Source organism: Botryllus schlosseri, chromosome 2, assembly GCF_051294905.1.
Source record: "Botryllus schlosseri isolate E-star chromosome 2, Bs_hap1, whole genome shotgun sequence".
Taxonomy (NCBI): domain Eukaryota; kingdom Metazoa; phylum Chordata; class Ascidiacea; order Stolidobranchia; family Styelidae; genus Botryllus; species Botryllus schlosseri.
The window spans coordinates 36,113,713-36,141,664 of record NC_137237.1 but is presented as its reverse complement, the minus strand read 5'-3'; the positions used below and the strand labels follow the sequence as shown (position 1 = coordinate 36,141,664).

At 41.7% G+C, this 27,952-nt stretch overlaps 2 protein-coding genes across 2 annotated transcripts in view; both read right to left on the bottom strand.

The window, feature by feature from the left end:
- Window positions 1-27,952, bottom strand: part of LOC145458451 (exocyst complex component 4-like) — a 364,798-nt gene that overhangs the window by 188,882 nt on the left and 147,964 nt on the right. The window lies entirely within an intron of this gene.
- Window positions 16,300-18,068, bottom strand: LOC145434681 (uncharacterized). The gene is made up of 2 exons (XM_080312026.1): window positions 17,015-18,068; window positions 16,300-16,961 (listed from the first exon to the last, which is right to left on the bottom strand). Exons 1-2 carry the CDS (start codon window positions 18,066-18,068, stop codon window positions 16,300-16,302), a joined length of 1,716 nt encoding a protein of 571 aa, XP_080168152.1.

Genomic DNA, 27,952 nt, shown 5'->3' with positions numbered 1-27,952 from the left:
TTACTAGAATACCACAGTAGTCAGCTGTCTGACAATGTATTTTCCAACAAATAGTTTCTGCGATAGCCGGTCAATCGGAAGGCTGTAAAATGGAGTTGGTCAGCGCAAACTTAGTTTTGAATGGTGATGATTGGCGTGTAGGACGCAAATAAGCTCTAGCCTGTTTGCGACATAACCATATAAGTGGAAACAACGTTATAACTATCCCGATAATATAGGGTTACCATATTTTGAGAATCTAAAAAGAGAACACTTTTTCTAAATTTTCAGACTTACAATACCGGGAGAAATCCCGTAAAATTGGCGAATTTACTCCGAGTGTGTAGTTGGTTGACTGAATAGAAGGTCATCTTTCCTAGAGACCCACCGGTCGTTGCTTGAGTGCTGATTTGCTATATCTCAGTCCAATTTTCACATACATTTATTCAAAATTTTTAAAAAAGAGGGCGAATTCTAAAAAAAGAGGACATTTGGGCGTCCTCAGAGGACACTTACAAAGAAGTATAAAAAGAAGACAAATCCAATTAAAAGAGGACGTGTGGTAACCCTAGATAATACAGTAGCCGGCATTGCATAGACCAGGGCCCAAATTTCGATTTGAAAATGTTCCACGACCCCACTGTCAATCTGGCGTTCTGATTACTTGAAAAATGGTCAGCGCCTTCAACCAAACTCTCAGTCGATGTTTTACGATATGTTATGCAATTATGAACTCGGTAACCTCCGTCTATCGAGACTATGGCAGCGTCTATAGTTCTTTTAGGACGATTTCTATCCATATCCAATCAAAGTATTGTCAGGTAATGCTACGTTATATTCAGCCCCCCGTGAAGTAGCCTACAGTTGACGAGCTATAAGTTATCTGGCCGCCACGAATGGGTGTGTATGTATGTATTCTGTAAACACATAGCAATACCGGTCACTTGTAGTTTTCGTCGAAGGAAAAATTCTCTTTCTGTTGATTTTTATGCACCCGACACTTTTATGTTTATAGTACTGGTTTGACGTCATAGTAAGGGCGATTTGAAATGACCCTCTGATTGAATTGACACCTTGTTTCTTGGGCTCGTATTCTTCAAAGGTAGTTTGCTTTCCATTTTGAAAAATGAACTAACATTTTCAGAAATGAGTTGGCAATTTCATCCCGATAATTGGCATTATTGTAATGGTCAATGATATTTAATTTTCGTCACCGTGACCCTCGTAGAACAGCCAAACTACCCAATTGGGGTCACGACCCCTGGTAAGACCGTTGAAGTCCTGGTATAGACCCTAAGAAGTACATACGTCAGTCTCGAATTCATATCCATGTCTATTTACTGAGTTCTTTTGTGAAATTCTACAACATGCTTTGGTATTTATTACGTTTTGTGTATCCGTTAAATTTTCTATTCCATCCATAATTATTTCATGCGACTGACGGTATGATGCCTGATCAGTGACCAGTGATCACGCGTTAGGGTGAGAATTGAAATTGCTCAGCGCAACGAAATGAAGGTGTTTGACGTACTTACATTAGTTCAAACCTTTGACGTTGCGAAAAAAAATTACTTGTAGCGTGATTCAGTTTTGCTGGTATATCACAGATGTCTGCGCGATTAACGCGGACGGTTGGCGTCGCAAATTGCTGAAATTGTCAATATATACATCATTCAGTCCATCACGCCCGCTCAAGAACATGCAGCGATGCAGCCTGATCTGTCGTCAGATCACGAGAGGAAGTGACTCGGTAAACCGAGCTTTACTAAATAGAATAGTAATCCCATGAATCAGAAAACCCAATTCCAGGAATTTGATTAGAAATGCCATGCTATAATTCCTGTAACTAACTACGGATGTTGGAAAACCCTGAACGGTCCAGGTTCACGCAAAAACGAACTTTTATCAAGTATTTCCTGCTAACACGAATTTAGATAAGTGTCTATGATGTCATGTGACGTCATTCTGCTATGTATAACTGATTCCTTTCTTCGAGACATGAATAAGCGGTTCTTAGCATTGGCGCGAGTGCCCCAAGTGGCGATTTCGATGGATGCGGAAAGATTTTTTTTTTTATCTAAAAACGGAAGATTCTGATCGAATAAATGGTAATTTTGACATTTTTCTAACTAACTTGGTTTCGACAGAATTTTGACCGCATTTATGAAAATTAGTTGTCTTCGCACATAATGTCAGAATTGTACTATTTATCTTCATTTCTGGTGGGAAATTTCTGCCATTACGAAGTATAGTTTCGCGTGAAAAAACTTAAAACTTGAAAACTGACAAATTTTTACGTGAAAAAACTTTATTTTAACGAAACCAGGATCTATGAAGAATTCCGGTAGTTGCATTACGCATGATGGTGGAAAAAATTAGGATTTGTTGTAGTACAACGAAAGATACTTTCCTATATTCTCGGGTAAAATGTGTCTGTAATTACCAAGTCGCTTGCCAAGAATGTAGAAAGAACGTTAAACAGCAGCAGATATTGTATGACAATATTGAAGTGTCCAATGTCCATACACTGCTGGTATCACAACGTGTTGCTTCATTCTGACAATGTTGTCTAAATCATAATGTTTCATTGTGCGCTTCTTGTTATTTGAAGAGCTTCTTGGAGGTACAGAACTTCAATATACAATTGAATAGTATATTCATATTGAAATGAACCCGAATATTTTCGGCTGACACTCGTCAGGGGTAATCGTCAGCAACTAGTAGAGAATTGGAAAGAACATTGTATATCAACAATCGTATCACAAAATGTGATGTCACCAGCATGAAATATCGAATGAGAAAGCGTTCAATGTACTCATTTTAGGTGGTACAGGAACTCTTTTGTTGACATAGTTTTGCTTGGTGAATTTTGATAAAAGTCGACTCCAAGGCACGCAAATGAAATTGTGAACGGCCCCGCCCAACGATTCGAAATCGGTCGTCTTGATAATTATTCGCACAAATCGGATTATCTAACAGATGTTTGCCGATGGCAGAATTAATGGCCTTTGATCGATCAGCATCAATCTTAAGCGGATGAGTTAAGGGTGAGCTTTTCACTGAGCGTGATGCACGTGTTCTGATAAATCTGGGGACATGCTGGTTTATCCGTTCCTGCAGACGTTTTGACGTTCGTTCCACGTAGCCACAATCACAGTGGCACTTACTTCTTGTTATAAGAACCAATGTTCACGCAGTAGGGTGGAGCATTGACCGGAGCCGCATTAGATATCCGGCCGGATTTTCTCACTTTTGGCCGGAGCCGGTTCGGAGCCGGGTCAGTACTTTATTTGATACGGCCGGAATCAGATCGGATCCGGATCAGTACTTTTTACTAAGAATATGACAGCCTTGCCCTTTTCCACCCTCGAATCAATAGTTAAAGTGGGACGTTCGTCGAAAAAAAAACACATGCTAAGTCCAAATTGGCATCATTACTTCAGATAAGGGTTCAATCTTGGAGTTTTTAATGTCTTGTTTGCATTATTTCAATCAATCTTCAATACGATCCTGCGAGAACATAATAACTATCGCAGTTGTTCGGACCGGATTACGGTCATATCTACAATCCGGTCTAGGGGTTGGGCCGGAGTCGGACCAGAGCTTTAAAAACAGGATCGGAGTAGGACCAGAGAATTTTCGATCCGCTCCGCTATTCCAGGCAGTCTTGCTTCAGTTAGAATATTGCGGTTTGTTGAACATGACACCATGTCAGCGTCAAATGAAAAGTTCACCGATAGTGCAAACATCTGCGATAGAAACGAAATGCAGGTTGCAAAATCATCTGTTCTACAGATTTAACGTCGCGTATGAAGTGAATTGTATCTAGGCTAAGTCGTACGTTTCCTTTTTTTTTTTACAAATGCAGCATTTAATATATTATATTGAAAATTATAGCCTACTTGCTTTCTACTTTAATTCATTTCAGACCATACAGACTTAACACATAGTTTCATCACACCAGTGTTGGGATCAAGTCACTACCTTCGAGTCACGAGTCATTTCGAGTCTTGGCACATTTTGACTCGAGTCAAGTCAAGTCAATCGATTTTCAAAGGTGACTCGAGTCAAGTCAAGTCACTCGATTTTCAAAGGTGACTCGAGTCAAGTCGAGTCAAGTCAAGTCAAGTCAAGTCACGAGTCAAGTCACAATTCAAGTCAAGTTGCCTTTTCGGAGTATGAGGCATGATAACGTCATTGCGTTCTGCTAGCCGTCTGAAGTACAGATTGAGTGGTCATGGATTTTGAACCAATGAACGAATATAGAGTTCAATATACTTGCAAGAAGGGGCTGTATCGTTCACATATTCGTCGAACTGCTAAACCTCAGTGGATAGTTACCAGCCAGAATAGAGAATAGATACGAATTGATAGGGTGCAATACATTACCCATTTACAAATCGATATGATACAATTCGAGCCTGCGCCAATGGTTGAGGACTATACAAACTATATTCGAATTCAATTTCAATAAAACAAGAGGTTTGGTTAAGGTAAAAAAAGAGAACATAAATTACTTTACTAGTTTACGACAACGGTAAGCTTCGATCATTTTGTTTGTGGTCAATTTGTTTGTGAGAGAACAATGAAGGCTCTGTAAAACGCAGGATCATATGATTGGTCGCTCTCACGGGTTACACCGGCGTTACGCGAACGATCCGAACATATGCAAGATACAGTCATTTTTATTGACACCGATTTCTTGATGACTTGAAATTGACTCGTGAATTTTGCTCCGAGTCACGAGTCAGTCCACATTTCTGATACGCCGAGTCAAGTCAAGTCACGTCATTTTAGCAAAGTGACTCGAGTCAAGTCAAATCATACGAAAAAGGTGACTCGAGTCTGACTCGAGTCAAGTCATGACTCGAGTCATCCCAACACTGCATCACACTAATCGCTTTTCCCAACACAACGCCTCTTCTGTCTGGACAGCCCACTTCAACATCAAATCATCATCCTTCATCTACCGCTTTTATTGTTCATTGTGATTTCATATCAATAGCTCTGAGCATCGAAAATTGTTACTATCCGAAAATGCAGAATCTCGCGCTCCGTTGCTATGAACCGTTATGCCAGTGGTTGTCAACCGGTATGCCGCCACAGACCAGTGTAAAAATTAGAATGCTGAGGGGTTTGGCTAAAAATGTGCTTAACAAGGTCATCGTATACCAAAAATTATGGAATCCAAATTATGAGTATGATACAATCGGCGGTCCTATTATTTTTATCACCTCAAGTCACACAAGGTACAATGCGATATAGTGAACAGATAGGAGAATGCCGAAACAACCAAGTATGCGGCCTATCAATCCAGCACCCACCTCAGTTAATGGTTTTCGATCATTCATATTTTGGGAATCCTCGCACTTTTCCTTTTCTTCCTTGAATTCGTCCAAGATCTTGATTTTTTATAGGCTTTTTTTGTTAGGATGTTGTAAGCACAGCGACGGGGATGACAAGCTCAGGTAATTATCCGACGCATCGGAACGTGCTACTGCCTAGAATGAAACAGAGCAATTGACGCCAATTCACCCACATATAGTAGCATGTTGGGAGTTAATAACAAAACAACAAAGTCACCACCGGTGCAATTGGGCAGTTATGTAAGGGTCTGGTCGAAGGTGCTGACCTTTTTTCTAGATACCGTTCCAGAACCTCGGACTCAACAGCGACATGAAGTCCGATAGTTTCTCCTATTCTTTGTTTGGTCGTCATCTTGCCAAATCTTGCACTCAGCGTGCACGTTGTTTTCTAGAGTTCGTGGAACCTTTACCTCTATGTTGATTTTACAGTATTTACCCCAGACCGATATCGCTTATTATGATACTTAAGCGGGTAACAAGTTTATTGTAAGCAGCACTTTAGCGAACTGACGAAAACACACAATCAATGGCTTTCTATACAAAGCGACATGAAAATAAGAGAAAGCACTGTACGCTTCGATAACCGCAGTGGTGGTGCCGCATGGGGTCGCCACATAGCCCCCTCCAGAAGCGGGCAGTTCAGGCCTGGTAACGTTGCGGAGGCCGAGTGTGACGTCGTGGTCTTCCTCGTGGCTTCGGTTGAGCGACTGGAACTGGCATGGAGAGGTCCACGTGCGCCGGTTTCAAACGGTCGATAGAAATCGTCTCTTCCCTTCCACCAACTTGAAGCTTGAATGTCTTTGTGGTCCTTTCGAGGACTTTGAAGGGACCGTCGTACGGTTTCGTCAGTGGAGGTCGGTGTGTATCTCGCCGCACGAACACGTAACTGCAATCTGTCAAACAATTTGGAATTAATACTCGTGTATTGCCATGCCCGGACATTGACGTAGGCAGTAACTTGCGAAGCGTTTCTCGCAGCGACGGCATAAACTTTTCTGCTTCTTGTGTGGCTTCCGGAGAGATAAACTGACCAGGTACGTTGAGTGTAGTCCCGTAAACCAGTTCGGCTGATGTGGTCTTCAGATCTTCCTTGGGAGCGGTCCGGATCCCGAGATAAACCCACGGAAGGTGGTCCACCCAGTTTGCATCGGTCAAACGGGCCATTAACGCGCTTTTCAAATGTCGGTGAAACCGTTCCACCAAACCATTTGCTTGTGGATGGAGGGGTGTGACAACCCGTGGATTGTTTCGAAAACTTTTTTTCTCCAAGGTTTGGGGACCACAGGACGAGGTTGTCCGCAGGAGATATCGCATAGCAGCGTGACTGCCGAGTTGCCGATAGGAATGTCCCTGAGTTGTAGGTTTGTAATCGCAGTGCGATAAGCCCGTACCTCGTCGGTTTCTTGTGCTTTAGCTAAGTTTTCGAGGTTTAGGTTCAAAAGCGTCGGCTGTTGGCCGGTAGTAGCGATCGTTGGCCTCGAAAGTGCGTCCGCGACCGTGTTGCTTTTCCCTTTGATGTGTTGGACATCCGTGGTATATTCGGAAATCGCGCAAAGGTGCCGCTGTTGCCGTGCTGACCAAGGCTACCAAGGTTTCGTGAACGCGTAGGTGAGCGGCTTGTGGTCGGTAAAAGCTGTGAAAGGGCGTCCCTCTAGGAAATATCGGAAATGCCTGATGCACAAATGTAGCGCCAAGAGTTCTCGGTCGAAAGCACTATATTTTGTCTCAGGCTTACGAAGCTGCCGACTGAAAAAGGCCAGAGGACACCATTCCCCGTCGACCAGTTGTTCGAGGACTCCCCCAACTGCCGTTCGTGAAGCGTCGACAGTGAGGGCGGTTTTAGCAGCGCATCTTGGATGGTGCAACATTGTTGCGTTGGCTAACGCTTCCTTTGCTGCATTCAAAGTTTTTTCTACCTCGGGGTCCCAGACTAATTTTCGTGGCTTGCCGGCCAGCGCACGATAAAGCGGCCTCATGATGTCTGCAATTGCAGGGATGAATCTGTGATAGAAGTTGATCATCCCATTGAATTCTTGCAGAGCTTTGAGGGTTTTGGGAGGCGGAAATTGCGTGATTGCGTCGACTTTGGTCGGCAAGGGTTCGATTCCTCGGTGGTCCACGATGTGACCCAAGAACTCAAGCTTGTCCTTCCCAAATTGACATTTTTCTTTGTTGATAATTAAGCCGTGATCGCACAGTCTCGTAAAGAGGGTGCGAAGATGCTCGAGATGCGTCTCGAAGTTTGGGCTACCTACCAAGATGTCATCGAGATAAACGTACACGAATGGTAAATCTTGACAGACGGTGTCCATTAGTCGTTGAAACGTCTGGGCGGCGTTCTTTAGACCAAATGGCATGCGAAGGAACTCGAATAGTCCAAAAGCTGTGATAACCGCGGTTTTGGGGATGTCAGCGGGTGCTACCGGGACTTGGTGGTATCCTCTGACGAGGTCCACTTTCGAAAAAATGCGACACCCTGCTAAGCGAGCGGTGAAGTCGTGGATATGCGGAATTGAGTAACGGTCCGGTGTTGTTGCAGCGTTTAGACGCCGATAGTCCCCGCAGGGTCTCCAGCCCCCGGATGACTTCGGAACCATGTGTAAAGGTGAGGACCAAGGGCTGGATGATCTCTGGACACGTCGGGGTCACCAGTTAAGCGGGTAACAAGTTTATTGTAAGCAGCACTTGAGCGAACTGACGAAAACACACAATCAATGGCTTTATATACAAAGCGACATGAAAATAAGAGAAAGCACTGTACGCTTCGATAACCGCAGTGGTGGTGCCGCATGGTGTCGCCACAATACCACAGTAGTTAATTAATTTACATCACCGTCTACTTTCGTTCAGCAGTTTTCGTAGAACCCATCTTACCCAGATTTGGTTGCGACTAGGACTTTAGATAAACCGCCAACACTTAGGCAGAGAATCCGGAGTCGACCGTCTGTGTTGTCGTGGTGTGATGTAGGGGAGATGTAGTACCGATGGATCAAAAATTGCAAAATTATCTCTGGCCCTCACATCTTCAGCCGAGAATAGCAGATCTTTTGCTGTCTCAACACTTTGATACAAGCTCTAACTATCGCAGGCATTTACATGGATATTGGATAGCCTCCTTTTCCAAAAATATTTATAAACGTTTAATTTTTTCTTTGAACGAACGTGTCATGGGTCCCCATCCGGTGGGTCCAATGGCACACGACCATGGGACCTATGAGACATACGCTCAAAATTCAAGTTTTTCAACTCGTTTTGTTGTGTACTATAATCCAAGCCACAGCATGCCAATGAAGAATGTTTCGTCGCCACCTACAATAATAAATTAGATTATATCAACTCAAATGTTGGGATTAAATCACGTTTTGATTCCGCCGAAACTTACAAAATTTCAAAGACCTTGTAGTAGCAATAAAACACCGCAGGTAGCTACGATTCAGAGCCTCCATATATGTAGGCGTGTTTCTGTTGTTAAGTGATTAGTTAATCCAACTATTTTGCTTGATTTGACTATGGTACCATATGTCCCCCACCCTATAAATATGGTAATTGAAGTAAAAATAGTCAACTCGAGGATGGTATTGATTTACAAAATATGTGCCATTATATACCCTAATACAAACCCTATAATTCACATCAAAAATTATTGTGGGTTCGTTAGTCTGGAAGGTGATATAGCAAAATGTATATGTCGATCCAAATTTACTTTGCAACCCCTAAAACGTAAATCATTTGTCACAGACCCCATAACCCACGCAGGTCGAAGCTTTTTGCATGTGAGGAAAGATTCTGCCAGCATGCCATTGTAGACGAAGTCGCGTACTGTACTCATGTGATTATCTCATAGGATTTTTCAAGTATTTTCGGTCCCAGTATCTCATCGGTACCACATCTCCCCTACCACTACGCTACTCGCCCGTCAGGATACTCGAAGTGCTACAGTATTCCGTGAACTATATGTCCGATCATATGGTGCCGCGCAGTCAACAGGGGTTGAACATTGGTTCCCATAGTGGGCGCCAGCGCCCCAGGCGGCGTTCGCGATCCTGAAGGGGGCACTGGCCATGAAACGGGCGATTGGGGGTGCTGGCTATAAAGGTATGCGGTAGGGGGTGCTGAGAGCAAATGCATGGTGGCGGTGTAGATTTAGAAGGCAATTGTTATATACAGAGGTGGTCAAAGTTGTCAAGAAAGCTACTTAAGTAGAAGTGGAAGTATCGAAGAAAAAATCTACTCAGGTAGGAGTAGAAGTAGTCATTTTAAAGCAGCATAAAACTACTTGACGTAGAAGTAGAATTGAATGACTGCAAATCTACCCAAGAAAGTAAGTAGTTGTGAAAACGATCGTAATTCGTTCGCGCAGGCTGTCAAAAGCTGCAAATTGACCTATGCGAAAGGTGCAGAGCTTCATTTATATTGATGCATCTCAGAAGGTATCCAATGTTCGACAGCAAAAGCATTCGTCCGCATCATGGGATGGAAATGATAGCATGATATGGGAATGTGACACTAATCCTCTGTTCACTGGAACAACCCGAATTATAAATATCATGGTATGGTGTCCTCCCTCATATTATAAGGTCCGTAGTTTGGTCAAAGAGCAACTCGGAGAAGTGGTGTCGGATACGGTTTTAATACTTTGCGCTATTAGTAAACGTTAGTAAAAAATATTGCTGATCGTAAAAATACCATATAGTGTAGGTTTATTTTCGGAAATTGGAGGCATTACCACACTTGCTTTTATCCTTCAACATGTAAGTTCTCCAGACAAAAGAACTGAAACTAATTAGAACTTAAAGTGTGACACTGGGAATTGAAAGATGAATATATATACTACTTCTAAAAAGCGGAAAATAGATTTCATGTCTTTCGTCCAGAAAGTTTCAACAGTGGTCTGCTAAAACAGGTGTAAAGCTAAGAATCAGAGTCCACTTTTCCAGATTAGGAAACGCCATTGGTTGCTAGATTACGATATGATAGATAAGTGCTAGATTGTAAAACGGTAGTTACAAACGCTATGATAGGCCATATCTACTGTGATGACATATTTCATATGGGCGGCAATGCGGTGTGAACGGAACCACGCAACCCGCTACCTAAATTATATTCACCGATCCGTATTCGTGAAATCGTATTAGTCTGCTCTGCGCGATGAAAATACTGCTCTTTACCCAACTTTTATGAAAATTTAAATTTTGATATTCCGTGAAAACATATACCCTAAATTCCTCGGGCTATCTATCTTATTGGAGGAGTAAACCACCTCTACCTGACAAACTGAAAGTAGCGAAAATTAAGTAAGTAGATCACAAAATATTACGAAGTAGAAGTAGAATTATCGGGAAATTAGATCCACTTGAGTCAGTACTCAAGTAGCATAAAACTACTTGAGCACTTCAAAAAAGTACTTCGTTACTGACCACCTCTGGTTATATATGTTCAGTTAGTATGTTTCAATGAGTAAGAGCAAGCCGCATGTCATACTTAATATCCAAGAGACTGCGCAGGTCCGTCTTCAGAACCAGCCGCATATAATGAAATGATAATTTAATTAAGCGCAGTTGACGCTTCACTTCTTTTTTTCTGTATATGTTCTGACTGTCATTTTGGAAGCTCAATCAAGTTGCCGTCTGATCTTGCAGTTGAAATTTCGATTTATTTCGTTATAGTGGAGTGGTCTTGGAAATAGTATATATATTCAGATTTGCATCGCCCTTCATGCCCCATTCCATTGTATATGACGATTATCAAAGCATACAAACATGATTTCAAGTCAAGAGAGTCATAGGAGGCCAGGACCTGTCATCGTCATGGTACCTAAAACTAGGATTACCATATTTCGAGATCCGGAAAAAAGGACACTTTTAAAAATTCTGAACGCTCCCGCACCAGGAAAGAAAACTGGTGATTTTGAAAACTTTTCGACCAATATAGTGGCGACCCAAGCCTCGCATTTCAAAACATATGCATTTCTAATATTACTATGATGCATATTCCGGGCATGTATATGATGTATAGAACGCACAAACAGCTGTTCTACGCAACGCAGCTCTACAAAACATGTCTGACGCATAAAATGATTAATTGAGGAGCATATTTCACCATCCGGGTCGCAATGGTACTGGTGTCTAATCAGAATATTTGGTTCCGACCATAAAAACCAAAATCGTACAAATCTGGTCGCGAATTCAAACCAATTTGTCTAATACAATAGTCGGCACATTTCAAAGATCAAGCCATGTTGCAGTAACGATTTTTCTACATGGCTTGCTTATTGGGATTCAGTGTTGGGATCAAATCACTATCTTTCAGTCACGAGACATCTCGAGTTAATGCACATTTTGACTCGAGACAAGTCAAGTCAATCGATTTTCGAATTTGACTCGAGTCAAGTCAAGTCACTCGTTTTGGAGGTGACTCGCATCAAGTCAAGTCAAGTCAGGGGTCAAGTCACAAGTCAAGTCATATTGACTTTTCCAAGTATCAGTTATGATTCAAAGTCATTAATTACATTTTGATAGCTATGTGAAAGACATTAATTGGCCTTTCATCTTGAATCATATAACGAATATAAAGTTAAACGTACATGCAAAAAGGCGGTGTATCGCTCACACACACACGTAGAACTGCTAATAAAATACGTGAGTAATTATAGCTACTAGCTACATGCTATAGTATGTTTTTATGAGCCAAGAGGATCGAATACGAAGCCTCGAAAGGTTGAAACAAATTGATGTGGTACACTACACAAACCATCTCTACACATCCGTGTGAATATAAACGCATAAACAATATTCGTTTGATTTAATTCTTACAAGACGGTTGGTAAAGTTGATCAGTGCGCAATCTAAGCACTAAGCCGTCTAAGAAACAGAGATACGTTGCTATGAGATCGTTCTACTATTACCACGACGATGGAAGCTGTGATCATTTCGTTTGGGTTCAATTTATTTGTGATGGCAAAATAGAGGATCAGTGAAACGTACAACCAGTTAATGACTGGTTGCTCTCACAAGTGACAGCGACGTATCGCGAACAATCCAAACATACACACGATACAGTTATTTAATCGACACCGTTTACTTGATGACTTGAAATTGACTCGTAAATTTTGCTCCGAGTCACGAGTCAATCCGCATTTCTGAAGCGCCAAGTCAAGTCAAGTCGAGTCATTTTTTTGCAAAGTGGCTTGAATGAAGTCAAGTCACGCAAAAAAGTTAACTCGAGACTGACTCGTCATCCCAACACTGCTAAGTATAGTACCCAACATAGTGTACTCGGATAGGTACCAACTATCCACAGGAAATCGCGTTAAGAATGTTTTCGTTGCAATAAATCCAACAAATATTAAAAGATCTCTCGGATGTCGTCGCGACCCAAAAATATGGCCTTCGCTATCCATGCATGGGTCGCGACCCATTCTTTAAGAACATCAGTTCTATATTGAGCAGCATGAGTTGGACGTGTCTCAATTCTAATATGCTATTGTCGCACTGACTCCGATAATCCAAATGTAATCATATTATAACCCCTCCCATAACGACATGTTACATGAAAGTCGACTCGGTTACGTGCTACGGTAGAGCTATGAAACAATGTAGGGGAGGGACAAGTTTACCCTCTATACTGATTATTATGGCTTTTGCAAATTTTGCAACTTTTTTTACAGCTTCTGGCAGCTTCCTGAATACTCAGAAGTTATGTAGAATAGTGTTTTCAGCTGTTTTGGTGCATGTTATATTGCATCTTATTGCAACTTTTCATCATATTTTCATGCAACTTTTTGCAAGTGTTTTCGATTTGCCATGCAACTAACTTTTTAATGGAACTATTTGGCACTATATGTACGTATATCGATTGATTGTTTCACTGTCGTTTAAATTTCAGGTCCTTTCTGATTTGACGTACATTCAGGCTAGACCGCCGAAAATTATATTTTCGCTGGGTCGATTTTTCAGGCTATAGATTTCGTTGAAGTCGCCAACACTGAGTTTTGCTGCAGTGCATTGCATACGAATCGATTCGAGCATCTCATACCCTAATAAGTTCAAGTATTTGTCCATAAATGTAACTCTTTAGTGCAACTTTTGTGAAAAATGAATACAACCCTTTACTGCAACTTTTGTGAGTAATAAATTCAACTTTCCACTGATTTGAATGCAACAAAAAACTTGCCCTACTGATTATCCGCACAATCGCAGCGTACAATCGTTACCTGCGTGTGAAGAGTATTCCTACTAGAATGCCATATAACATACAACCTGCTAACTGAAAGAGTCAAAACCGTGGTTCGCAACCTTTTTCACCTCGCAGACCGGTGATATTTAAAAAAATATTTGGCGGATCTTAAAAAACTCAAATTAATCCGAAATGTCATATAATATGCAACCTTTTTTTGCAAGTGTGATACGAGAGCAGTACAACGCTGTGCTCTCTAACATTGGCGATGGGCATAATTACCACAAAAGAAATATTTTATTGAAGAAATACAAATACAACGAAAATATCATGGTCATCACTTCCGTTATATTTTGAACTATGAGCTGCACACGGTTGCTGACAACACTTTACAGCTGGTAAAAATCGATATTGGGGTTAGCGACACGGTACTTGCTGGAAAACTACCTCCTCGTATACTGATCTTGTGGGGCAGCTCCAAGTCATTTTCTAATCAACTTGGTCATGGCAGTGTATGGACCAGGGCTGCGGAGTCGGTAAATTTTACAACCGACTCCGGCTCCGACTCCGACTCCACACATTTTCAATATACCGACTCCGACTCCGACTCCGACTCCTGAGTCTTTAAATGTACCGACTCCGACTCCGACTCCGACTCCTGGGTCTTTAAACGTACCGACTCCGACTCCGACTCCCGACTCCGACTCCAGCATTATCACCAATTTACTTCGAAAATTATATGCCACATTGTCGGTTGAATGACTATCATACAACCATTAAACATTATGCAAACATATGATTAACTGTGGCATGATAAATTGTTTCATTGTGGCACAGCTCGAATTATCCACTATGCAATTAACATGAAATAAAGATTTGCTAATTATCCTTCCTTATTCAAGTTTTTATAACATGGACTCTCTAATATCCTGAAATGTATGAATCATTCAAATATGGCAGATATCCAATCCTGTATAATAAAAATGTAGATAAAAAATCCAAGTGTAGCTCTTGTGTATGACTCAGCAACTAATAAAGAAATTGAACTTACTAATTTTGTCATTGCACACTATCCTGATTACAAGCACAAACACTCTTACTACTAACAATAGACATTAGTCATAAATGGAATTTAGTTAATTAGTCAAAGACCATAGCCTATGTCTAGTCTACATGTACTTAATCAAGTATTCAAGGATTGGGACTTGCAGTCTTTCTCAATCATTTGTTCGACCCAAACAGCTAAGCTACACTACAAATTTTTTTAATTTTGTCAAGTGGGTAGCATCGTCTGGTCATATTTACATCATTTTTACAATTTTACAAAACCAGCCGACGCATTTTCTCTGTCACAGTATCATGTTATAATTCTAAAAATTGCATCAATTTTGACTGCACCGCGAAAACGCATCCTGCGATTTTCTTCCCCTCTGCAACTGAGTTGTAATTTGCAAGTAATGTCCAATTTTATCTATATCTGGGGTGGGCAACTTTTTCGGCGAAAGGGACACCTGAGATTTACGAACCATTGCGCGGGCAACTGGAATGTTGATAACCTTTTTTTAGTCTTCGATAGGAGCGAACCGAATTAGGTAACATTGGAAACAAGACTTATATTAATACGCTCTAAAAATATTAACAATATGTCATGCAACTGTGCAGTGCGCAATCAGGCCTGGTCGCGCGAAGCGCGAAATTTTTTTGCAAGATAACGACTGAATTAGGCTATAGCTATATCAATAAATATGTCGCTAACATACATTGGGGGTCGCATCTGTATACCACTGGGCTCATTTGGCAAGGACAGGATTATTCGACGTTTAGACATAGCAAAATCGACGGTATCAGTGAACAACTGAACATGCCTCTATCAAGTCAAATAAATCTGCTATGAAATATTCAACTTTATGGTCATACACGAAGATCTGGGATAAATGTGGCTGGCCCCTGGATACGTCAATGCGTCAGAACTGTTGTTTCAGTCATCATCAAATATCGCAGTCATGCTAATCAAATTTTGGTTGGTCTTGCAATTGTACCTGATGTCGTAAATAATTTCGAGAATTACCTCGCAGGCCACACCTAACCTTCTCGTGTGCCAAATTTGGCCTGCGTGCCACGGGCCTGCCGCACCTGATCTGTATGGTTAATAATAACAGTGATTGGTGGTACATAAAAATTCTATTGAAAATTCTTTGAAAGCAAATGTTTTCATGATAGAGAAGTTGGAGTCGGAGTCGGAGTCGAAGTCATAGTCATTCTCACAAACTCCGACTCCGACTCCAGTCAGTATTTTTCCACCGACTCCGACTCCGACTCCGACTCCAGCTATTATAGTTTTCACGACTCCGACTCCGACTCCGACTCCATCAAGCGAAAATTACCCCGACTCCGACTCCACCGACTCCGACTCCGACTCCACAGCCCTGGTATGGACCATTGCGTGTCAACGCAGTATGCCCAATTGACCATTAATATCAGCTAATTCTTACTCCATGGAATGCTATTACCATAGCCGAACGCGTGTCAGCAAGTGAGGAATAGTAGGTTGGCAAAAGCGGAATAGGTTATTTTGAACAACAACACCAATAATATTTTTAAACTGAAACCAATTTCAGTATTCCAAATGCTTTACAAAGCGTTCTTCCGAAATCTCAAATCAGGTCGCAATGACCGCAAGATATGACTTCGAGGGCCGCACGCGGTCGCATTTAGGTATCCCCGACGCGAGATGGTCGAAATTCATTCTGAGCAGTCAGGATATTTGGTAGAGAGTTACTCAGTACTCACGTATGCGACGGAGCAGTACTCGGTCGAACAGCTTGGCAGCGGTCTGCATCAGGGAGATGCCTCTGTAGTTCGCTGGGTCCCTCGCAGCTCCTTTCTTGTAGATAGGGACGATTTCGCTCTCGAGCCACTCGGACGGCACCGGGACGCCTTCGAGGACGCCATTCATGACGTCGAGGAGCACAGGTGCAACGCCCGAGGTGTAAGCAGCCCTTGGGATGCCGTCCGTGCGGGTGGCCTTGAATTGTGGTACTCCACGCATGGCTGTCGTGACCTCACCTTGCGTGATCCGGGTTGTATTGATCGCTAAAGGATTTGCTGCTAGTGAAGGCGGTGCAACGAGCACATCGATGTCCGGTGCAGGTGTAGATAACAGGGTCTCGAAGTGTGCTGTGAGGTCTTCCGTACAGGCCTTCACACGGGTCCTCTTGAAAACAAGTAGTTCACCGATGGCTTTCCAGGCTGCTCTTGATCGGCCTGCTTCCAACTCATTTTCCACGGAAAGGGCAATAGCTCCGACTCGTTTCTTGCGAGCTTCGTCGTAAACGTTTGTTAGGTACAGAGCTGCCTCGTTAGCATCGCTATGTGCGTCCAGTGTTCCAGAGGTGTACGCACCACGTCTGAGAGTCTTGAGGTTACGGCGCGCACTGAGCACTGTCGGGTCGGATTCCAGGTTAATTTTGGCCGTGGCTTGCTACGGGTCTCACCGAGCGTTTCACGGGCTGCATCCTTGACTGCTGCTACAAGTGGCGCGAAGGCGGTCGGTATAGTATTTTGGATCTCGAGGGCGTGGAGTGTGTGCATGGTAAATACATTCATCTTATTTGCGTCCTTAAGATCGAACCAATTTGATAGGGGATCTTTCGGTGTGCGCTTCGGGACGAACTGGAGGCGTTCACGAAGCGTGGCCAACACCATGCGATGGTCACTCCTGATCGTTAGCATGCTGCGCACCGTTCGGCAGTTCGTGAAATGGCGCCATGCGGGAGCATTGCAGCAGATATGATACAGCCGTATGTTGCGTTGGCGCATACCGTCAAATGTCGTCCCACGCTTCGGCTTCATAGAGAAGTTGGCATTGAGAGGAATCAGGTCGCAGCGGTCGAGTAGATTGGTAAAATGCTCCGAGTTGCTGTTCTTGTGGCCAACTGGGAAGCGAACTCGCTGCGAGCGCTCGGCCAACGTGGCATTCATGTCCCCAAGCAGCATGGTTATGTTGCGCTGCGGGTAGGTTGATAGAATGCCTTCTAGTTGGTCGTAGAAGGCGAGCGTATCAGCTGGGTAGGCAGTGGTGTTCGGAAATGTTGGTCCATACGCACACACGAGGTGCAGTTTGCGGCGACGGAGTTGAATGCTGGCTGTGATAATCCGGCTGTTTATAACGTAAATCTTCGCCTCAGCGTGGAAACGCTGGGACAAGATTTGACCGACGCCTCCAACTCCGCCTTGGCTGGCAGGTGATTCGATCAAGATGATGCCTGCGCCTACGTCTTTTTCGCGGAATGGTTCAGTGAAGTGCTGGCGATGTTCTTGGATTGCCAACGCATCAAGTTTGAGGTCAGTCACAAGTGCGGCAGCTTCTTCCTGGCGCCATACAGAGTTCAAAGTTCTCTTGTTCAGAGTTCCAAGTTTACCTTTTGCATTTAGGCTAATCCTCGGGGATCTTGGTTGAGGCTTCGGGTCTCCAGCGCCGCCCTGCAGATCCCAGTCTTTCTGTTGATATTGTCCCACTCGGCGAGTATGCGCCGTACCTGGCAACATCGACACCTTGCCAGTAATAAAATGAATGAATCGAAAACGAATGATTGTGCAAACTGCGTGGCTTTTCGAGTCAGCTCCTACTTGTCGCTCGCATGTCGTCACCAGAGACGGCTCTATTTAAATCAGACATATTGCTAGGCCAAATGTTGCCCCACAAAGATCTGAATCAGATTAAAATATGATGTGTTACGTATTTTATCAATGGAAAAGCATTCAACGTCTTGTATCTTGAAATTAAGGTATAAAATTTTAGTATCTTCGGTGGACCGGCAGAAACGTCGTTGCGGACCCGCGGTTGAGAACCACTGGTCTAGAATGCAACTTTTTCATAATCGTAAACATTGTAACAAGTACAATTATTTTATAACCGTTTTATCACCGTTGGAAGATTACACTTCATCGTGATAGAGAACACAATCCATTAATTTGGTTCCGTTTGATTGCATGTTCCAAACTTCCTAATACAATGCGTGGCGTTGTATGAATTCCCGGGAAGCCATCGTTTGGTAAATTGTTGACCGACGCCACAGGGTGAAGAAAACACAGCAACAAGAGTATATTCAAAGTTCTTCATGCACCGAGACTTGAAGTTGATCATGAAGTTATTTCCATAGGTAGAGATGTTTTGTGAGGCATATATTTCTAATAACCTATTATACAGTTGTGAGAATTGCAAGCGATTACATCGAGTATACCGCCTATGATTAGGGCATTGGAGGAATGAAGTACCTTGAAGATTTGATTCCTAATCAAATATTAGGCTTCAAATCTAGCCATACAGTGGTTTGTAACCTGATTTCGATTGAATTCCTGGGCTCGGAGGAGGTCATGACGCGGATCCGCCACCATCGGATGCAAAGAGTTTGGTGTGTTGCAATGGTGACTGCGGCGATGATAGCTCGTGTGACTTTTCTGCTGATATTTTAAACCGCACTAACCATGCCGAACAAAAATGAAGGCGGTAAGGCGAATATGTCAAATGTGGATTCACATGCATACACGCACGGTCCGGGTAGTCATCGTTGGTACTCGTCATGTCAAAGTATAAGGGCGATTTTAACGTAACTATAATATGTCCAGCTTTGCTCAAAAAATAAAAGTGCTAGGTATAAGTATCAAAATTCTAAAATCAAAAAACAAAAAACAGAAGTAAGTAGTGCAGGTAGGCGATGCGAAATTTACTAGCGTACAACGAAATAGTAGGAGTCCTTCGCTATTGACCACCTCAATATATATAACGGAACATGATAGTATATGGTCCTGACTAGGGTTGGGCACAATGATTCGAGTAGTCGAATCTGTATCGAGCATAAATTTTAATGATTCGAGTCGAGTAGTAAAATACGATTTTTTCGAGTACTGAAATTTTACGCTCCTCGAAACTGAAAGTTAATTTACTAACGAGAATGATAGCTTTGATACTATTTTCCACTGAGGAGGCCTTGGAACCTTGATTGGACGTGTCTCAGCATACGAGACATAGTACAAAGATACGAACGTTGCTGGAAATAACACATTTCCGAAGTCATGATAATCCCACAACATTGTCAAGAACTGCAATGAAATCGGTAAGGTCGATAAAAAATACCAATGTATCTATAATGTGACTCATGATAACATGCATTATGTTCTTTGTGGTAGCATAAAAGGTACATGTTTGATCTTTGACATGGTATATTCTGATGTGTCGTCATAATGAGTGATACTCGAATACTCGACTCGACTCAAAGCGTAATACATGATTCAAAATCGAATTACTCAAGGTGCTCGATTTTGCCCAGTCCTAGTCCCAATTGTCATGAATGCCGAGATTAGCAATTCTTGTCTAACAACGGCAGCACTAAAAGACGTCTCCATGAGATGTACGGAGATGGTCGATTCATGAACACAACCCACCTTGAAATGACATTTTTAAGGCAGCTGGTAAACTTCAGACGCATTGTTAACGAGCAATAAGAACTGTTTTATTGCCGCAACGTGACGCGATCGTAAATTGCGTTGGTAAATTTGTTATCGTCCGTCTGCAGCAGTGATTTCCGAAAATTTGCACGGCCTCGGATTTGGATTTGACAAAAAACGAATTTACTGACTTCGGCCGGACTTGCCATTATTTGGAAGGTGAATTTGGATTTTGACTTGGATATCAAATTTACAGTTCTTTGCATTTTTCATGAGTCTTCATGAGCAACGTAAGCCATTATAATCGAAATTGTACTTGGATTAACGCATTTGACAATATTATGGCTTTTGGCTTTTGATTTGGACTTGGATATTGTGCATTGTTAATACCTCAGCGACATTCTTATACACTGTATTGTACATATTTTGCATAGTTCCAGAGTTCGCGTATGACTCTTGAATGTAACTCTATCCTTGGTTGTATTATCTTAAAAAGCGAATACGAAATGGCAAATGTGTCGACGATGATCATGAAGAAGGGAGGTTTGCAGAGGCCTCGTTTTGAATTACTTGTGCTTGACGTACTAGAATGGTTTATTTTACGATAGGGACAGGCACTCGGGCTAGTTACCTGCCCCACCGCGGGTATTTTTAGGGTAGATTTCACAGTGTGTCTCTTTTGATATAGTCCTATTCACAGACCATAGCGCACATACAAATATCGATGAACTATCCAGACACAGCACTTCGTTTCGAATATGCATTGTGCGCAATATCCCTTTACCTCTGCACCGTGCAATGGATCTATTTTATTCGCCGACATCTCCGCTACAACTGGAAGATTACGATCGATTTTATTCAGAGCACACTTCTGGCGGCCGGCTGCACCTTTGTCATTATTTCGGAGGCGTTGGAGATTGTAACTATCGTATACATCAAGAATTGCCACGCCATGGCTAATATGGGGAATAGTTCGGGACTGCCGAACAACAATACAACCAGTAGATGCGACTCATTCAGAGTTTTGGAAGATCAACTTGGTCATGTTACGGCTATATTTTGTGTAGCCACACTTCTTGTGTCGCACGGTGTCATCTGGATAAGACAGAGAGCTATGTACCGTAAAAAGGCCATGGCTCATTTGTCGAATAACGTAACACGATTCCTCAGTAAATATCTATATATATACGTTGCAGCGGCCATCATATCCGCAGTATGTTGCGTGTACGGTTTGCAGTCGACTTATAAGGAGTCGAGTTCCCTGTATATATTCGTGTTGCTGATGCTGTGCCCTTGGGGCGTCCAGTTTCCGTTATTACTCTTGTTCGTCTATCCGCTGGCCAGACTGTTACAGCGAAATCGCTCCTCGAATATCAAAACCGACCGTAAATATGCTCGTGTAATGAAACGAGTCATCGCCCTGACAGCGGCATGCATGCTGACCCATACAGCTATGGCGCTTTCATATTTAAACGAGATTGTCTTACTGCAACTCAGATTCGCCTTACTTCATTTAAGCGTCACCTTCAATCTGATTTGCGTCAGTCTGATTCCGACGGACTGGAAATTGAGGCTGGTGCCGTGGGTCTCGTCATGTGGACCCTTTCGCGCGACAAGGAAACAAAAGTTGGATGCGGAATGTGGTATTGTACAGCAACCATAATACGGCTTTACTGACTCGAATCGCTTCGCAAAAGTGACCTGACTTGACTCGACGTTTCAGAAATGTGGATTGACTCGTAACTCGAAGCAAAATGTTTGAGTCAATTTCAAATCATCTAGTAATTGGTGTCGACGAATCAGAGTGTCTTGTGTAACTTTGGATTGTTCACGATACACTGGCGTGTCACGTGAAAGCAACTGATCACTCAATGATTGTGCGTTTTACCGAGCTGCCATTGTCATACCACAAATAAATTGACCACAAACGCAGTGATCGGCGCTTACAGCTCACGCTGTCGTAACCTAGTAGTGAAGTAATATTATAACAATGTATCTCTGTTCATAGTGCCCACTGCTCATATAACCAACCCTCTTATATGATTTAAATCGAATATCGTTCGTTTATTATACGTTGATATCACTCGTAAACAATTAGAGTAGGTTTAAATTCTATAATATTGATGTGTAGGTGGCTAGGGTATAGTATTGCAGCATATCAATTTCTTTAAACTTTTTGAGGTTCCGTATTCTATCCTGCATTTTCGCAGATAATTATAGACTGGGCTACACAGTTACTGGCGTAGTTTAGCAGTTCTACGTATGCGCGGGCAATACAACGCATTTTGCGTGTTGGCTTTATATTCAAATCCACATTCGATCCTTGATTCAAAATAAATGGGGACTGAATATGTATTTGAAACAACTAGCAAAGTCCAATGATTTTGAATCAGGCCTCTTAAGTCGAAAATTCAACTTGATTACCATGACAGAACTATAGAATACGTCAAAAAAGTAAGCTAAGAAGATGTGCTTCTCTCATCACAGCTCACAAGCCAACGGCAGCTCCGGATTAACAGTCCTCAGGTAGAGCCCGACCTATATTGGATTTTTGGGCCGATACCGATAAAACCGATATCTAACACATTCATCGATAACACCGATACATTCAGCCGATATTCAAATAAGGTGGAATCTGCCTCAAAAGGAACATTTTCAAAACTTCGGAGAATTTATTTGAACCGCTTTACAGCCATCGTCATAATTGAACATGAAATAAACTAGAAATGCTGCATCTGGACTTATTGAAAGTGTAAGCTATATGAAATGTCGCAATATTCCCAGGCTAGCAGTCCAGGATTATAGTGTTCTGACTTACTACCATCATGTTTATGTCATATTTTTTCTCTGGTCGATAATTCTTTCAAATTGCAATATCCACTCGATATCATCGGTGAGCCGATAATAACACTGGTCAACAAAACAACAAAATGAAAACAATTTTTAGGTAGAACATCTAAGATCTGATTCTGGTGTTTTTGAGGTTGCTGATTACGAATATCACATTAGTGTGGTCGGATTGTCTCTTTGTCAGAAGATATTTAGACCCCTAAAAAAGCCCAAAATTACAGTATTTACCCTTCAATATTTCAGTTAATTTGATACTGTGCATGAATAGATAATTGACTATGAAGAACCCTCATGTCATTCTCAGTGATTGTATCAATATTAACATGACATGATGCAAAATATTTGTTTGTCAAAAAAGCAGTTTGTCAAGCCTAAAAATTGTACTTTTGCACAACAGAAATACATATTCTCCTGTACCAATTCGTCCTTCTACCAAGATTAAATTTGCCTAGAAAAGCTTAACTACAATACCCGTATGCGGCTCATTCTTTTGGCTGGTAAATGGATAATTTTCCGCTGAGTCAACAAAGTGCGTATACCTAGTAACCCTATCAAACGAGAAGCTTAAATCTGGTATCTGGTATATTCGAATACCGATGAAAGATTCCAATTTCACATTAGGAATGAGTTCACTGCATGTAATTTCTCCTGAGATGTAGTAAATTAAACTTCCTAGATGATTACAAAGCACCCAACTACAAACAATTGGTCCGAAAATTCTTATCTGCATATCGAAAACTTGAGCACAAACTTTAGCATAAAAGTTCACTTCCTGTTCAGTCATCTTGATATATTTCCTGTCCTGATCCTGCTGTTGATTAGCAAAGGAAGAGGTTCTACCAAGACATCAGAACAACAACAAAAAAGATATCAGGGCAGATGAGATGAACAATTGAACATAATATGGCAGACCATTGCCGGAACCTTTCGAGAAACTGCACTAAATAGCTTACAGGCGAATATCGTACAAAAAAATTGTGCTCAAAAATAAATTAATAATGTTATGTTCCAACAGATTATTTCAAATTTACAATGGGAGGTTGACGTAAAATTGATTGAATTAATGCCACGTTATTTGAGTATCTAGGTAAATACTTATATACATGACTAGAGTTTATTCATGTACATGATATCCGTGAAATTCTGTAGCTATGATAAATCTGTTACCCCTAAATATAGTGCTGTTGCTTTATTTTGATTTAAAAGAGTCTTCTGTGTGTAAAAATACCAAGTAGATTGAATTTATAAACTTTATGGAACGGCTGAGCCGATTTTATGTCTACTCATTACCACGAAAATGGGAGATTTTGGTCAAAATAGCCCCATGGGTTATATCCACAACAAGAGCCAATTTGAAAAAACCAATGTCATATTCGGAATCAGTGCCCTTCAGAACCCCCAAAACCACTCCTATATTGTCTGCCTAAAAATATGTGTTGACCAGTGTAATCGGTCGGGTTCTGGTTGTGAGGCTTAAAAGTGGAAACACTCAGTACACGACGAATATTTCCGCATCAAATATATGCGTAGGCTTATGTGCTACCTTCAACTCCAGAAATATTTCACTGACTTGGTCAGTTCACCTGGAATGATGATTTATGACCAGCGTTTATGCACATAGACCAATGGTTTGTAACTGGTGTTTCACGGATCACAGTGTTAAGGGTTCCGTGGGGTTAACACACACAAGCAACTCGTACATATGATTTATGTCGATACGCTCGTCTTGGCCATCATTTTTTTGCAGGCAATTAGGCACTAACACTATTCAAATTGGTGACTGTTTCGGTGGTACGTCGTGTGCAGTGGCGTACGCCGGAAAGGTTTTGGTCCAAAATCTAAAACCGGCAACCTGAAATGCCAAATCTATGTCCAATATAAATAAGTTCATTTGTAGTTAAGCAATTGATATCATGCTGTTGCGTTTCTACCGAACAATACGATGACACTTTGCAAGGTCCTCTTATTTCTGAACTGGTATCTGAGAGGAAACTGCAGCAGAAGTCACACTAATTTGTAAGAAATATTCATTAACATGTTTCGTTTTGTTTGATAATTATATTTTAATGGTTTCGTTCTTTTAACACTCCATTGATGCATAGTTCCTTTTGTGCACCAGTACTCTATTAGATGTCTGGTTAGCTGCGTATATTAGTAGATTTTTATATCTCTTATTCATCGAATTTGGCGTTCCGCGAAGACTCGCAGAATAGCGTAAGTCAGGGGTGGGCAAACTACGGCCCGCGGGCCGCATGCGGCCCGCAAGAGTCCAAAGAAACTTTTAAAAATATTCATAAAATGCGTACTAAAATCGAATTAATGCAGAGACTTGATGAAATTTTTTCTTGGCATATTTTGCCATGAAAATTCTAAGGCAATGGTTCACAAACTGGAGGACGCCCCCCTCGGGGGCGGGAAAGCATCTGACAGGAGTGCGAAGCTGAGACCAACTGAAATCTTTTTCGCGCTCCGCGCGATATGCATCGCGTTCATAATTATTGCTCTGTATTGGTATGAATTTCCTATTTACATATCTCTCATCCACAGTCGTAACTTTCCTTGCCATCAAACTATCCGTTAGGTTTATTGCTAGCATCCTGGTTGCGTTTTATGATATGACGATAAGGGGCGCGCGAAATCTTATACCATCATACGGGAGGGGGGGCGTATCTTGAAAAGTTTGAGAGCCACTGTTCTAAGGAAAATACTTCCGATATTATATTTTATGCTTAATTTCTGGCGCGACAGCTCGATCTCAAGGCAAACACAGTTAAAGGGGATTCAATTGCTATACATCACAAAAATCCTAAACGAGATAGACATAATTCGGATCACAAATGTGATTTCAGATTGGCCACTCCAGTTTTGATTATTTCAGTGAAGAGCTTATAAAAAACGATTCGCGCGTGGCTTAGGTATATTCGTTCTCTGTATGAGTATGCGTCAGCATTGTGTGTCCTGGAGCTGCTGAACTGAACCCAAATTGGAATTAGTAAATCTATGACCAGATCGCTGCTCACAGATTTAAATTTCATTCCTGTTCTAAGAATCGGGACAACCGGCTTTCATCTCTATAGTTTTGGCAAATTGGTTATTGAGGTCGAACAGCCTATGAAATCTCGTCACTGTTTCTGGTGCGTGTACGCATCCTCATCAAAGGAATGTTTGCTGCTTTGCTTAAAATAAGCATATATATTATCTCCGTGTATACTCACTATAATTAAATACCAGTATTGCGTTTTGGTTTATGATTCCAATTTTATATAGTGCGGCCCGCGAAATGATTCAGATGTTGAATGCGGCCCGCGAGCTCAAAAGTTTGCCCACCCCTGGCGTAAGTGTTCCGCGGGTTACTAAAGGTTAAAAACTACTGACATAGGACGATATAGTGGTTAGGTTGCTGCTATGTGTCAAGTTGGTGATTGTTATGCTGACGCAACTAGCTGGGGTGTGGGAAAAGCCCATGATACAACAACTGCTGCAGAGTTATATCTATAAGCACAGACAATTCACTCGACTATTTCTCTTTTTGTGTTTCTTCTCAAACGCATGCTACGAAAGACAGTCGGGACGAAGAAAAACGAGAGTGTAGAGGAAATGAGCAAGAGTGCGGCACGCGTTAGATATCATACCAACTAGTGCTGACGGCAAAACAAATTTCTGGCGTTTTCGGTTAATGATTTCTTTGTTACAGTCATTGTTCTTGTAACTATTTGTCATATTCCGCGTACCAATGAGTATGGGTCTGCCTAGCTGATATGTAAATTCATCATGAAAAGCTCATTGGTTTGTTATCATGTGTTGAGTCGTTCAGGATACAGCCAAAATATGTCAAGCGCAGAAGCTGTTCTATGGCCATGTTATCGGCTCCCATTCCCGTGCTGCTTCCAGAAACGACACACGTAATATAATCTACTATCACTGCCAGGAAAGTATAACAATAAAATGACTTTGTTTTCCCCATCGTTCGCGGCATATACATCGATACGTGAAATAGTCACGGCCGTTCGCTAATTCCCGGTTATACACAAACGCTGGCGCTATGTCACTAATGTCACGATATAGTTGAAACAAGAGAATGGCGGATGCGGACTTCTCACATAACGTCTCCCCTGCTTCTAAGAATACCTGTCGCTCAGCTGAATACACTCTGCTCGTCGAGTCAGGAGAAAAGACCTACAACACGACACCGCTAATACACTGTAACAGTGGGAAAAGCGGACTATAATGTTCGTTCAGACTCCAGATCAAGGTGGCAACAAGCCTTTGCTACGGTCATTTAAATTGCCTCGCAATATTCAATTTCATTTATTGACGCTAGCGTACTGCTTCAGAAGGTTATTGTATGATATACTTTCTCGGTTACTTTGCTTTCACTCTTTTATTTGTCAATGAAAATACATATCCCAGGAGGTTTGAATCACTCTCATAAGTGAAACTATCATATTCTCATGGACTTTACTGTGATGAAATTATGTCAATGACTTCAATACATGGGCTCATAATAATACATATTCTTATTAGAACCCGGCCAATATTCTAAAATCCGAATCTTACTTCTAGCTGTCAACTGCAAGGCCATTTACTCAACACAGACATATACAGAAAAACTTAATAAGTAGGTACAAGGATTGCCTCTCTGGAAACAGAAGATACTGTCGAAGATTTGTAGAAGTTGACGGACAGTTGGACACGAATCATGCGGTCTGCATGCGATTTGATCCCACCAGTATCATTTGACCGTATCGTGATGTTGTGTCAGATGAGGGAAATGACAATCGCGAGCGATTGTTTTATAGTAATTATTGCTAAAATGAAAAAAAAGGCACCCGGAAAGTCTCCGAGTTCAATACATATTTCATTACAACGGATGTTGTGATGAAAGATGTAAATTTTGTTGGAGTATACTCATACAGGTTCTGCTGTAGTACGTTTTTAAGTGTAGAAGTTGCTAAATTTCTCAACCCTCCAAATTATGTCTTTTGCGATGGAACTGAAAATTTTGTAACAACATTCGTATTTTCGGGATCGGCGACTGTTAAGTCTTTTGATACGATTCTCCAGACAAATTAGAGTTAAATTTTGGAAAAGATGACATTTTTACAGCTCAGCGTTATGTCATGTTTACGGCATGA

What these genes read in the sequence shown, in the direction of transcription:
- LOC145434681 (XM_080312026.1), bottom strand. Translation starts at nt 18,068, where the DNA reads ATGTTGCCAGGTACGGCGCATACTCGCCGAGTGGGACAATATCAACAG. An exon ending in TGCAGCCCGTGAAACGCTCG is followed by an intron (nt 16,962 to 17,014) that starts GTGAGACCCGTA and finishes CCGACCCGACAG; the next exon opens with TGCTCAGTGCGCGCCGTAAC.